At 48.9% G+C, this 14,959-nt stretch overlaps 1 protein-coding gene across 1 annotated transcript in view; it reads left to right on the top strand.

Moving 5' to 3' along the window:
• Window positions 1-14,959, top strand: part of TRMT2A (tRNA methyltransferase 2 homolog A) — a gene marked incomplete at its 5' end in the record, with an annotated part of 103,206 nt that overhangs the window by 52,687 nt on the left and 35,560 nt on the right. Inside the window, 2 exon segments of the mRNA XM_082243886.1 lie at window positions 1,727-1,841; window positions 8,139-8,254. Of these exon segments, the coding sequence (XP_082100012.1) occupies window positions 1,727-1,841; window positions 8,139-8,254 (231 nt within the window).

Consider the following 14,959-nt stretch of genomic DNA (forward strand, 5'->3'; position numbering starts at 1 on the left):
ATAGGTCAAAGGTTTAACCCCAAGAACAGTCCATAAGTCCACACCAAATAGATCTTTTTCATGTGTTGAAACCAGTTGGTGGAAATAGAGGGGAATCCAGCACCAAGGGACTCTGGTCCACAAACAGTACAACACCACATGCTCTAAAAAAGTCTCCTTACCAGAACAATTGACCCTCGGTTAGGAGTGGTCAAACAGGCATGTGTTAAGATGACGGACTGGGCTTGTAATGCACACATCCAGGCTCAGATCAGTGGTCCCATGTCATTGGGTCTGTAAAAATGGTGACTCCACAGCACCTCCCATTCCTAGTACTCATCAGTTGGAATGGTTAAACATACCTCCAAAACAAGGGAGACTCCAATGGTGTAGTATGTACGATTTATTGATAAAAAGTCACAAATTGGAAACTCACATGTCAGTAGAATAAACGAACATGAAGCACAAGATGGCTACGGCAGTTGGCGTGTCTACTTCTGGGCAGGTGTGAAAAAAATCCTGTCAATTTAAAGTAGTAAAGTCAGAAGGTTTTTTTTATCTTAATGCATTCTATGCATTAAGATAAAAAAAAAAAAAAACTTTTGTGTGCAGCAGCCCCCCTAATGCTTACCTGAGCCCGTCTCAATCCAGCAACATTGCAGGAGAGCATCGGCTGCCCGGGACTCTCCCTCTTCTTTTGCTGAGGCAGCAGCATGGTGCCACTGGAAGAGAGAGCCAATAAAGAGAGAGCTGGGGTGGAACCGTAACTCCGTGTCTTACTGGACACCTGAAGCTGTGGTTCGGATGCCCCAGCGCAAGCTGCTTGTTGTGGGGGCACGCAGCAGGAGGGAGGGGCCAGGAGCACCAAAGAGGGACTCGAGAAGAGGAGGTTCCGGGCTGCTCTGTGCAAAACCACTGCACAAAGCAGGTAAGTATAACCTGTTCGTTATTTTTAAATAAAAAGAAAAGTAAGACTTCAGTGTCACTTTTTAAGAATACTTTTAGATATAGTAGTGTTTAATAGTTTTTTATTTTTATAAATGAAAGCAAAAAGTAAATGAAATGAAGAGAAATCCAAATCAAATCAATATTTGGTGTGACCAAATGGTGGAGCCAATCACACCCCCCTCCCTGATGGTATGGCATGATGGATAAGTAGCAGCCTGTATCTCTCAGGATTGAGGACACCATTGATCCTGACCAAATTTCCAACTCAATTTGCTGAAATGTAGCCCCAAACTTGCAAGGAAACCTCCACCATGCTTCACTGTTGCCTGCAGACATTTATTATTGTACCACTCTCCAGCCCTTTGAGAACAAACTGCCTCCTGCTAACGCTAAATATTTTAAATTTTGACTCCTCAGTCCGGAGCACCTACTGCCATTTTTTTGCAATCCATTTCCTATGTTTTTTTGTGCATAGTTGAGTCACTAAGCCTTGACCATTCCTGCCAGTATAATATGGTTTATTTCAACTGTCTAAATGCCACTTTTGGTGGACAGCTTAGCTTACTAGAATTGGCAAAATACCATCTACTTGCAGGTAATAGACTTGTTACAGGGAAGCTCAAACAGAAAAACTGCAGTATTATTGCTAGCAACATACTGCAATATGTGTCATTGCTTGTTGTTGCCCATAGTTACACGTTAAACTTAATGCAATATAGGAGTTAATGAGAACTTTGGACATTTGTCTACCTACTGTATGCTAACAGGTATGTCATTTTATTTTTCTTATTTCATTCAGGTCTACATCATTTGCAGTCTACAGCCCAGAGACATACGAAGGCCACTGGAAACAGCTGACTGTCCGTAGCAGTAGAAGGGGCCATGTCATGGTCATTGTATACTTTCATCCCCAGGTATACAATCAAATGTTTCTGTTCTGTGAGGTGTTACTACATGAGAATTTCTGTGAATAGCCATTTTTCTCTTTCGTCCACCGACGGCCGTAGCTGCTGCTTTAAATCCTAGACGGATGGGTAATAAGCCCCTCCCACTAGGAGTGACCAGGTAGAGCCAAAGGCTTTGACACGCCCAGGGGGCATCTACAGGTTTAGCTGCCTGGTCTTAGGAGTGGCCAAACTGCTCCATGCTGGGACCTTTGTCCTAGCTCTGTTTTTTAAACCTCTTAAAGGGAACCTTTTTTGTTGCTGCTGACTCCAGTTCCTGTGGAATGCCGGTTCGGTTTCGGACTGGCTATATGAGAGCCTTACGGTCTCCCAGTTTGTGCTAGCGAGCGCTTGCAGACCGTAGCTCCGCGCTGGGTCTCCATAGCAACTATAGTCCCACGGATGGGGACTGGCCTGCGGGGGAAAAGCCTCGCCGGGACACACACACCTGGCATGCCAGTGTCGCAGCATGCCCCTTGGCTGACAGCGCCCTCACTGTGGTGCAGAGGCAGTCTGTCAGGATGGACACCCACACTCAGCAGCGTGGTCCGGTAAGTACAGTTCCCCCCCCCCCCCCCCCCATCTGGTTAGCGGGCCTGAGGTGGACGTAGGACCCTCTGGTACCCATACCTCCTCCACTATGAGGGTTCACCTGCGACCTTCCCCTCCTACCCTGACCTCTCCCTACCCTGGGCTCCCGACCGCCAAGGACACTTTCAGTGGGGGGTCCCTTATGTTAGTCTCCTCAGGTGCAATACCGGGTAGTGGACAGTGGGGGGAGGCCTCAGAGGGTGGTACATGGTTGCGCCACATACTGCTACCTTGGGGGGGGGGGGGTTTCATCCGCCGGGATGACCCCCATAGGGCCCTCAGGCCTGTTACTAGGGTAGGCCTCACTAAGCCCAAGGTCACGTGTGCTTATCGGCGCGAAGCAGCCATTTTGCCATGGCCGGCAGCCTTAACAGGCCTCAGCAGCCTGCCTGGGTATCCCTATCACTGTAATGCCGGTGGCCATTTTGCTGGAGCCAGAGACAAAACAGCACAGGAGCTTCTGGCTCTTGTGGGCAGGGGCGTTTCCTTCTACTTCTCTTCTCCATGCTGCTGATGGACTTTGCTGTGTCCTCCATGTGGTAACTACTCTAGAGGAGTTTAATTACCCTGACCTTCACCTTTTCATCTTCAGAGGGGTTTCAGGCCGTTAGGGGGCTTAGGATTATCCCCCGGAGTAACGCTGCGTGCATCGTGACTGCCTCCTAAAGCTGCAGTGCACGCCAGTGGCGGCGGACTTGCTGGGACCTATAGTGCCTTTGTAGCCTCACTTAGCCTCAGGGGCGTTAATATTTGGCGATTGGGCGAAGATTGCTCCCTCTTAGGCCATTACTCCTGTTTTCAGGAGAAGCTTCTGTTTAACCCCTTGCGGTGCAGGTTCCGGTGTTTCCCTGTCTGCTCTTTACATTCTTACTGTTCAATCCTACTTTATGGCCATATGTCTAAAATGGATTCTCCAAGTTTGTCTGCGACCCCCGATGTATAGTTGGAGCCCGCTTCTAATGCTCTTGATGTGACTTTATTGTCTGTGATGCAAGAAATGTCCAAAAAAATGGACAAAGTTATTGCGGCAGCATTTACTAAAAAACTCCCTCGGCCCTCGTCTGTCTCATCTCAGACCTCAGATTCTGAGGCTGATATGGCCGCCGGCGACGCAGACCCTTTTGGAGGATGCGTCCCCGCATTAAGACTTTTCTGAGGCGGAAGAGGATGTCACCACACCCGCCTTGGCACAGAAAAAGGCGCTTGTAGATGTTTTGATATCCTCAGTGAGGGACACCCTAAAAGTCACGGATGCGATTTTCTAAATCGCAAGGAGCCTCGGAATCCTTTGGATCCCTCAAGGCAAAGAAATCGGCCAAGGTTTTCCCTTGTCCCGAAGTCTTGTCCGCCTTAGTGGAGGAACAATGGCGGCGACCTAATCGCACGCTTGCAATTAACAAACGTTTGGCTAGACGCTGCCCATTTGAGGAAGAGATCTTGGACGGTCCCCCCTCAGATGGACCCTCAGATATGCGGTATTCACAAGGCATCGATTTTACCGGTGGCAGAATCCTCATCTCTCCCTGATCCGGTTGACAGATGTATTGAGGTCTTTTCCCGACACCTGTATACAGTAGTGGGATCTATTCTCAGGCCTGCCCTGACTACCATTCTAGTCTCTCAGACTATGTTTGAATGGGTAAAGGCTCCGAGAGAGGCACTGACGGTTACCGTCATCTGCCCTGGAACTCGCTGACCAATGATTGCAGACTCTGCAATTTGTATGCGATGCTAACCTGGACGTTCTTCCGCTCGCGGCCAGAGCGTCAGGGGTAAGTGTGCTCATCAGACGTGCGATCTGGCTAAAGTTCTGGTTGGCCGACGAGGCTTCTAAGAAGCATTTGGCAGATCTTCCCTTTCAGGGTGATCGCCTTTTTGGTTCCTCCTTGGATGACTTGATCAAGATGGTAACTGGGGGAAAGAGCACACTCCTTCCTCACTCAGCTAAGGGTAAGTCTCCCTCGCATAAGTGAGGTCCTTCCTTTACAGCACAGAAGCATCTTTTTCATGCGACCGTGTCGCAGAAAACCAAACAGACTTCGGGCGGAAAAGGATCCGGGAAATGGTGGGCTGGTAAGCCTAAATCCTCTGCCCCCAGCACCTCCAAGCAGACCTCTTCTGCCTGAAGGGGGTGCCCCCACCCACTTCAGGGGTGGGGGGACATCTCCGTTTCTTCCCAGATCCTTGGACCTCACTGTTGCACGACAGGTGGGTCCACAAGGTCATTCAGTCCGAGTACAAGATAGTTTTGTTCCTGTCCGCCAGACAGATTTTTCCCTCCAATCTTCAGCTGTCCCCAGACCGCCTTGCGGGGCTGCAGGAAGCGATTCGGGATATGCTGTCACAAGGCGTGATTGTACCGGTTTTTCATCAGGAGCGCTTTCAAACCTGTTTACCGTTCCATGGAAGGAGGGCAAATTGCATCCAATCTTGGACCTCAAAACTCTGAACCACTCTGTGCACGTCCAGAAATTTTGCATGGAGTCCCTGTGGTCAGTGGTGGTGTTCTTGCATCAGGGGGACTACTTGCCTCGATCGATATTAAGGATGCCTATCTCCTTGTCCCTATTTGCCAGGGTCATCAACAATTCCTCCGCTTCGCGGTAGGCAAGGACCATTTTCAATTTGTGGCGTTACCGTTTGGCCTTGCCTCTGCTCCCAGGGTCTTCACCAAGGTGTTGGCTCCTATCCTGGCTCTGCTACGACTAAAAGGAATAGCGATTCTGGGGTACCTGGACAATCTTCTTCTCCGAGCGGACTCGTCTGTGACAGAACGGGATTTGGAGGTGACCATTCACACTCTGAAGCAGTTCGGTTGGAATCTCAACCTTCAGAAATCTGCCCTGGTTCCAAACCCCAGACTGGAGTATCTAGGGGATGATCCTAGATTCAGCTTCGGCAAAGGTATTTCTACCTCCTGTGAAGTTAAGGGAAGCGATTCTGTCGCTGCTGGCCTGCAACCTGATGTCTCTCGGGTCATCTATGCAGGTGCTGGGCCTGATGGTGTCCTCCTTCGCGGCCGTACCATAGGCTCAGGCCCACACAAGACTTTTGCAACAGGAGATCCTTGTCAAATGGGACAAGGATCCTCTATCCCTGGACAGTCTAATTTGTTTGAGTCTGAGATCCAAGGACTCCCTGAATTGGTGGCTCAGCTCTCCGAATCTTCTCCAGGGGACATCCTTCCTTCCAGTATTCTGGATGGTGGGGATGACAGATGCCTGTCTGACTGGTTGGGGGGGGAGTGCTAGGCACCCCTGTTCAAGGGACCTGGACGTTTGAAGAGTCCAAGCTCCCGATCAACATTCTGGAACTAAGAGCAATCAAGTTGAGCCTGTTCCACTGGACGGACAATCTCAAGGGGTGTTCTGTCCGAGTCCAGTCCGACAATGTCACGGCCGTGGCATATGTAAATCATCAAGGGGGCACCAGGAGTGCCCTGGCCGCTCTGGAGGTAGCCGAGATCCTGCATTGGGCAGAGGACTACGTCCCAGCCCTATCCGTCTTTGTATATTCCCCACATAGACCATTGGCAGGCGGACTACCTGAGTTGTCAAACCCTGAATCAGGGAGAGTGGTTCCTGCATCCACAAGTGTTCCACCAGCTGTGTCTCCGGTGGGGGATCCTAGATGTGGACCTGTTCGCTTCCAGACGAAATCAAAGTTTGTGGCTCGGTCCAGAGATCCTCTGGCCGATGCAGTAGATGCCCTGGTGGCTCCCTGGAGCCAGTACGGGCTAATTTATGCGTTTCCTCCACTGAAACTTTAATCTCACCTGCTACGCAGGGTCGTGTTGGAGGGGTTTTCTGTTATTCTGGTTGCTCCAGATTGGCCCCGGAGATCCTGGTACGCCGATGTGATTCGGCTCCGTGGACACTTCCTCTGTGGGAAGATCTTCTATCTCAGGGTCCAATCTTCCATCCTGGTTTACAGTCGCTGGCTTTAACGGCTTGGCTGTTGAGAGCAAGGTGATAAAGGACAGGGGTCTGTCCAATTCTGTGATCCCTACCTTACTCAAGGCTAGGAAGTCCACTTCTCTGAAGATTTATCATCGTGCGTCGAAAGCGTACATTGCTTGGTGCGAATCGCTGAAGCTGCATCCTAGATCCTTTGCTATCAGCAGGATCCTGACCTTTCTACAGAAAGGGGTTGACCAACGTTTGGCGTTGGGCACTCTTAAGTGTCAGATCTTGGCCTTGGCTGTGTACTTCCAACGCCCTTTGGCTATGCACTCTTTGATTCGTACGTTTCTTCAGGGGGTTTGCAATTTGGCCCCCCCCCCAGGAGGTCTCCGTTACCTCCTTGGGACCTTAATTTGGTTTGATCGGTTCTTCAGAAATCTCCTTTCGAGAACATGACACATTTCCTTGCTCGCCTTGTCGCAGAAAGTTGCCTTTTTGGTGGCTATCACTGCGCAGGGTTTCTGAACTAGCGGTGCTATCTTGCCGCTGTCCTTATCTGATAATACACAGGGATAAGGTAGTATTATGACCTAATCCGTAGTTTCTTCCTAAGGTGGTTTCAGACTTCCATCTGAACTAAGGCATAGTGGTTCCTCCACTCTGTCCGAAATCTTCACATCCTAAGGAAATTGCCTTGCATTGCTTGGATGTGGTTTGGGCGATACGGTGTATCTGGAGACTACGGAGTCCTTTCATAAGTCGGACTCTGTTTGTGAATACGGATGGACCCCCGTAAGGGTCAGGCTGTGTCTGCGGTGACCATCTCTCGATGGATCAGACGGACGGTGGCGAAGGCGTATTCTCTTAAGGGCAAGGTTCCTCCTTTCCCTGTCATGGCTCACTCTACGTGGGAATTGAGTGCCTCTTGGGCTTTCCGCCATCAGGCATCAGTGATGCAGGTTTGCAAGGCAGTCACTTGGTCATCTGTACATACGTTCACCAAGTTTTACAGAGTGGATGTGTTAGCATCCTCGGATGCGTCCTTTGGCCGCAAGGTTTTTCAGGCCGCCATTTAAGGGGCAGTCTACTTTTCCTTCTCCTTTATGGTTTTGCTACGATTGAGCCCCAGTTGTTGTTGCTTGTTGAGCTCCATGTTATATAGTTGGCTATGTTGGCCGTGGGAATTGCATTCTTTTAAGTTTGTCCTTTCCCCACCCCTCAGTGGTTACTGCTTTTGGACGTCCCATCCGTCTATAATTTAAAGCAGCAGCTACATCTGTCGGTGGACAAAAGAGAAAATGAGATTTTTTACTTACCAGAAAATCCATTTCTCTGAGTCCACCGATGGACGTAGCTCCCACCTCTTTTCTCTGGAGAGTTGGGTTTTAGTTATTCACTGCTTGCAACTTAACTAAAGATGCATCGGTGAGGCCAGGGGTAATAACCCAGGGACCCCGCCCCCCTGGGCGTGTCAGCCTTTGACTCTACCTGGTCACTCTTAGTGGGAGGAGCTTATTATCCATCCGTCTATGATTTAAAGCCACAGCTACGTCCGTCGGTGGACTCAGAGAAATGGATTTAACGGTAAGTAAAAATCCAATTTTTCACCAAATATATCAAATGCAATACACATGAACACTTTATCTACTCCGCAAGCAGCAATAATCATTTTTTTCAACCAAAGATTTTCTCCCCATACACAAAGATTATCACACATTTGAATTGCTGTTCTGTGTCATTAAACAATATATAATGCATTTGTTATTTTCCACAGAAACTGACCAAGGAAGCCCTGACAGATTTAAAATCCTCTCTGGCAGCTTTTTTTTCAGAAGGACCTGGGAAAAATAGTGGTATCACCTCTCTTTATTTTGTTGAGGAGGGTCAAAGGTTAGTTTTTTGAGTAAATGTGTTTTTTTTTTTTTTTTTGTGAATTGGTTTATACAAACGTGTTACCTCTAGTGATGCCTATCCCAGAATCCAGATTGCTGCTGTGTTCCAAATGAATTGGTCTGTCTCGGACTTGACTACCTTGTTCAACAACCGAATGTCATGTTGTAGGGGTCCGGTTTGAAATTGGTTAAATGGGACTGCTTCTAAAGAATCTAACATCAGCACCAGGATTCTCATGCAGAAGCAAAGAGTCAGGCTGATCCAGGACTAAAGAGTATCAGTCTGGTAGTTAAAACGCTAGCTTGTAGCCCCTGAAAACCATCTCCTGCATCCAAGCATCTGAGATGCAGGCTGTCAAAATGTACGCAAAAGCTAATGCATTTCCCCCTACTTTGGAAAGTGTGGATGCACCCTGAAGTTGAAAAAGAGTGGCCTGCGGATTTGGAAGACTTGGAGGTTTTAAGGGCAGAATGGGAACCATACTTCGAACTGGATTTGGAGTTTGAGGCCATGGATTAATGAGATCTTTTCTTGGCCCCTAGTGAGGGTTGAACCTTCCCAGACAGAGCCTTAAAATTTGTGGCTAAAGAAGGAAAGTAGTGGCAGATCGATGCGGATTAAGCACAGTCCTACACTGTAACCAAAGTATCCTCATGTTCACTGACAGGAGACTCCTACAGGAAGTCTGGGGGATAACCTTCAAAATCTGCCCATGCTTTAGCTCAGGCATGTCCAACCTGCGGCCCGGAAGCCGCAGGCAATGCGGCCCATCGACTGCAGAACTCCAGACCAGGGGTGGGCTGGGCCGGGGGCAGGGTGGCAATTGTCCCCCGGGCAACACTAAATTATATTCAAAACGGCCGGTGGCTGCCCGCTGCCGTTTTTTTTTTTTTTATATTTGGAGGAAGTCGGGCCAGGGGCACGGCTGCGGCGGCCGACTATTGCATTCTGGGAGTTGTAGTCCATGCGCGATCAAGCTCCCAGTGAGTGAAGAACTTAGAGCAGCGCAGCTATCAAATTACAACTCCCGGATCTCTGAGGCAGGCAGAGGAAGGGCCCCCCAAGGAGTCCGGACGCATGGAGAAAAGACCTTGATCCTCGGAGACTACCAAAAAACGGAGGCATGCTGGAAGTGGGAGAGGTTATTCTGGGCTGGCCTACAAACACTGCCAGTGTCCAATCCTCAAATAGGAGGCAGTATAAACCCAACAGTATATAACTGTGTCTATCAATGCATCAGAAATTTGCATTTGGAATTGTACAGTCATTGTAGAATGACTGTTACAAATATTCAGCATTGAAAACATTCAGCATAACATAGAAAACAGAATTATGTATCCTTAAGGACTGAAACACACTATTGCCACTCTGTTGCATGTTATGGTGCCATTCATTTTGAACTCCACCTCAATGCACTAAGGTAACTCTTAGCTCTGAAGATGCATAGCAGCAAACCACAAAGCACATTAAACACATTACCATAGGTTGTCGTGCATTGCATCATAAAAAGCTACAGGTAAATGTGTATTGGCAGCCCATTCAGAATGAATGCGCTGCCTTATGCAAAGCATTTTAACCACTTAAGCCCCAGCCCTATTTCGGACACTTTTTGTTTACAAGTTTAAATCAGTATTTTTTCCTAGAAAACTACTTAGAACCCCCAAACATTATATATATTTTTTTAGCAAAGACTCTGGAGAATAAAATGTCGGTCATTGTAATATTTTTTATCACGCTGTATTTGCGCAGCGGTCTTTAAAGCGCCATTTTTTTGGAAAATTTTTGAAAAATCACATTTCACTAATTTTAAAAAATACTAAACAGTAAAGTTAGCCCATTTTTTTTGTATATTGTGAAAGAACATGTCACGCCGAGTAAATAGATACCCAACATGTTACGGTTTAAAATTGCGGCCCCCGTGGGATCGCGACAAACTACGGTCAAAAGAGATCTCAATCTGCGACGCTTTAAATTTATTTAACGGTTACCAGTTTTGAGTTAGAGTGTAGCTCTTTTTTTTAAATTATTGCTCACGCTCTGGCGATCGCGGCGATACCTCACATGTGTGGTTTGAACAGCGATTTCATTTGCGGCTCGACTTCCGTATACGTTTTTTTTTTGTGCGCGAGCTAACGGTGACGGGGGCGGCTACATTTTTTTTTTTTTTTTTCCCATTTATTTTATTTATTTTTTTAACTTTATTAAAGTTTTAAAAAAAAAAAAAAAATCTGATCACTTTTATTGCTGTCACAAGCAATGTAAACATCCCTTGTGACACCAATATGTGTGACAGGTACACTTTATGGAGGGATCGAGGGTCTAAAAGACCCTAGACCCCTCCACTACACTTCCCTGTATGCAAAACGCCGAAAACGGCATTTTTGCATACAGCCGTTTTTCAAATTTGCCGCCTTTTGCAGCACAGTAACCCGGAAGTGACGTCATGGACGCCGCCTCCGGGTTACGTCATCGGAGACCCGATCGATGCTGTTTCCGGCATTCATCGGGACTCCATCCAGCCGGCGGACGTGCCGGCTGGGTGCTCGGGGCTCCCGGTGGAACGGGAGCCCCGGGCAAAGCCACGGAAGGCGGCGGGAGGGGGGGGGACGTCCCCTCCCGCCCCCCCCGGGTACCGATCGAGCGGCTCCCGAGCCGCATCGGTCGGTACCGACGGAAAGCCAACCGTCGGCTCTAAACCACGGTACCGGGATGGTGCCTCTAGCTAGAGGCATCATCCCGGTACACTACCGCAAAGTTTACTGACGTAGACCTACGTTAGTATGCGGTAAGTGGTTAATGCATGACGCAAAGCACGTCAATGCAACACACAGGAACAGAAATCTGAATTTTTGTACAGAAAAGTTAAAGGATAGCTAAACCTCAAAACAAAAATGTATTTTTTTTTTTTTTTTTTTTGAAAAATTCTTTTTTATTGATTTTATAGAATAACAGAGAAACAAAAACAGACAGTCCCAAACAACCAAAAAAAATTAAGGCAGACAATAAAACATCAACGTCCACCCCTAAAACCCCCCAACCCCCCACCCAAACAAAAGCATCCACCAGCACCTTAATAAGACCAGGAGAGACGAGGTCAGGGGGCCTACCCCTGACCCCCGGAGAAAAGCATCCCCCGGTCCCATACTAACAAAAAATCACAGCATCCCCCTTCCCTGAGAACGCATCATATCAACACAGTACCAACAAGTCCCATTGCCTGGTTGTACAGTCAGAGCTGCAAAACTGTAGTATAGAATGTTACATGCACAGATTTAGAGGTCATTCATCTCGCCAGTGTCTTGGCACATACATAACAATAAATGCTTTAACCTACAGTTTCCGAGGAGTCCACCCATGCCCTCCAAACCTTTTCAAATTTTTTGGGGCAACCCCGTGAAATTTAAGTGGCCTTGTAAAGGGGTAGCACTGCATTAACCAAGCCCTTCCAGAACAACAATGATGGCGGGGATACCTTCTTCCAATGCAGCAAGATAGCCTTTTTAGCATAAAACAGAAGGATGCCTAGCAGGGTCCTGTGTGCCACCGAGGGAACTACTTCCTCCACCAAACCCAGGAGACAAACTTGCTGGGTTCGCGGAATCTGAGTAAGCAGCACCTCTGTGAGACAGGAAGTCACCGCAGTCCAAAACTGTTGTATCTGGCTACATTCCCAGAAAATATGAGTTGCATCAGCGGGGGAAGCGGAACACCGCCAACACTCAGCAGACGAAGTTGGAAAGATTTTGGCTAGACGGGCCAGCGTGTAGTATATCCTGTGGAGGAATTTAAATTGTATTAGTTTGTCCCTGGCAGCAACTAAATATTTGAAAGGCTCAGTCCATACTTCATCCCAGTCATCCCCCTGCAGGTCCGCTACCTCAGCCGTCCATTTTTCCCTACATCTAACTATGCTAGGGGGTGTAAGTCGGAACATATCTTTATACACAGTGGAGAGTGTTTTTTGCGTGGTATCACAAGCCAACACACATTCCAAGTCCGAAGGAGACCGTTCCACAGAAGAAGTGGCAAATTGGGCCTGAAAGGTGTGACGCAACTGGATATATCGAAATATGAAGCCACTGGGTATGTCAAATTTTTCCCGCAGACGTTCGAACGGTAGGAGAGCCCCCGCCGCTGTTATGTCCCCCAAGATTTTCACACCCCGTGTCGCCCACAACATCGGATCAGGCAAGCGACGAAAATGGGGAAAAGTAGGCTTTATCCACAGTGGAGCGGAGGGAGAGGATCCGACATAACTGGGACACGTCAATTTCAACGACTGGGTCCACGCTCTAACAGTCGCCCTCATGGAGAGTGTCAGAGGGAGATCTGAGCCCAGACCTCTAAACAGCGCCAACCTGAGGGTCTCGAAGGAGCCCAGGTGGGCCGCTTCCAAGATCGTAGCCGAATCCTCCTCATCCGCCCGCAACCAGTGCCTTGCAAACACCATCTGCCCTGCCAAACAATACTTGCGCCAATCTGGCAGCGCCAGGCCTCCATTACCCCAAGGTTCCTGGAGGGCCCGAAGGCCAATCCTGGGAACCCCGGGCGACCAGAGGAAGGAACTGACAAGACTGACGGGAATCCAATTTCTTAAAGGACATCGGAACCCATAACGGAGAATTTCTAAGAAAATATAAGACTACGGGCAGAAATTTCATTTTAAGAACACTAATACGACCTAATAGGGAAAGCTGGAGTCGTTTCCATGCTAGGATATTTTGTTGGAGTTTAGGCAATAAAGGAGCTAGGTTCAAAGAGAAATAATCTTGAGGGCGCCTAGTAATCTTAACCCCCAAGTATGTGAAACTATCCACCCAGCGAAGCGGCAGGTCCCCAGCCGTAGAAGGTCGAGCACCCTCATCAAGGGGCAGAATGGAGGACTTACTCCAGGTGACACGAAGTCCTGAACATTTGCCAAAATCATTCAAGATAGACAGGGCCGCTCTCAAGGAGGGGCCCGGATCCTCCAGGAACAATAACCTATCATCGGCGTATAACGCCAGGCATTCTTTAATGGAACCGACTTTAATCGACCCCACGGCTGAGGAGCTGCGCAGCGCGGCCGCTATAGGTTCAAGCGTGAGGGCAAATAGGAACGGAGAAAGGGGACACCCTTGCCTCGTCCCCCGCCCTACCCGGAAGTACGGAGAGGTAAGGTAGCCAAACCGTATGGTCGTTCTAGGGCCTGTGTAAAGGAGTCGGATACAGGTCTTAAAGTTAGGCCCAAACCCCATACGATCCAGCGTCTTGAGCATAAAGGCCCAATCGACCGAATCGAAGGCCTTCTCAAAATCTATGGAGACCACCACCCGCTGGCCCGACGTCTCCCCAGGGAGTTGAAGATGAGTGAACAACCGCCTAATGTTAGTATCAACTGACTTACCCGGCATGAAGCCCGTTTGATCCGGATCTATCAGTGAGTGAATGACCCCAGCCAAGCGAATGGCCAGGACCTTCGTCAGGATTTTAAGATCCACATTTAAAAGGGCTATAGGGCGGTACGAGGAGCAGTCCAGGGGGTCCTTACCCGGTTTCTGAAGCAGCACCATATAGGCATCCAACATGGAGGGAGGAAGTTCCCCCACCTCTAAACAGTGCTGCAACAGAGAGCTTATTCTAGGCGCCAAGTGTTCCCGAATACTGCTTGTAAAAGTCCGTGGGGAAACCGTCCGGACCCGGGGCTTTGTGTGGCGGGAAGGCCGCAATGGCTCTTTCGAACTCCAGAGCCGTTATTGGTGCGTCTAAGAGGGCGCTATCCTCAGCCGACAAGGACGGCAAAGTAACGCTCCCCAGGAGGTCATCCGTGGTCTCAGAGTCACTATCTGGCAGCGGAGCATACAGGGCCTCAAAATAGTCTGTAAACGTCTCCAAGATGTCACGAGGATCAGTCCGAAGCACAACCCCAGCGGTCCTAATAAGCGGGATATTAACCGGCGGCTGCTGGTCAGCCACCATCATTGCCAAGAATTTGCCATTATTGTTGCCTTGTGCAAATATAGAAGCCCGTAAATTGTTAGCTTCAGTATGAGCAAGATCAGAGACGTGCATAGAGAGAAGGCATCTTGCCTCCAGCAACGCAGCATAGCTGGAATCAGACGGCGAAACCGCGTACTCCCCCACCCGCCTCCGCTCCCCCTCCTGCAATGTCCGAACCTCGTCGTTGTGATCTTTTCTAGCAGTTTTAATGGCCGATATACTCTCTCCCCTCACCACTGCCTTAAACGCCTCCCAGACCACTCTCTGATCTCCCGAGTCCACGTTTTCTGCCCAATACGTCTGAATCGACTTGTCAAGGTGAGAGGTGACCTGATCTTGTTGGAGCCAACCGGCAGCCAGGCGCCAACCCCGCACTCCAGTCCCCAATTGGAGGTTCACTGTCAAGAGTAGCGGGTTGTGATCAGACACCCCCCCGGACCTGTACTCCGAGGCAGCCAAAAGGGATTGCATTTGGGCATTACCAAACGCTTAATCGATTCGAGCAGATGAGTGGTGGACAGGTGAGAGTATTCCCTCAATAGCGGATGCTTCCATCTCCAAAGTTCAGTCATGCCCACCGTGGAAGCCCAGGCAAGCAGATCCACAGAGGGCGGCCTATTGGGGTTGGAAGTATCCAGGGCAGCATCCAGGATGGCATTGAAAGTCACCCATGAACAACACCGGTAAATGCATATATTCAGCTAACTTATCAGTTAAATCATA

Source organism: Pelophylax lessonae, assembly GCF_965119305.1.
Source record: "Pelophylax lessonae genome assembly, chromosome: 1".
NCBI classification, from domain to species: domain Eukaryota; kingdom Metazoa; phylum Chordata; class Amphibia; order Anura; family Ranidae; genus Pelophylax; species Pelophylax lessonae.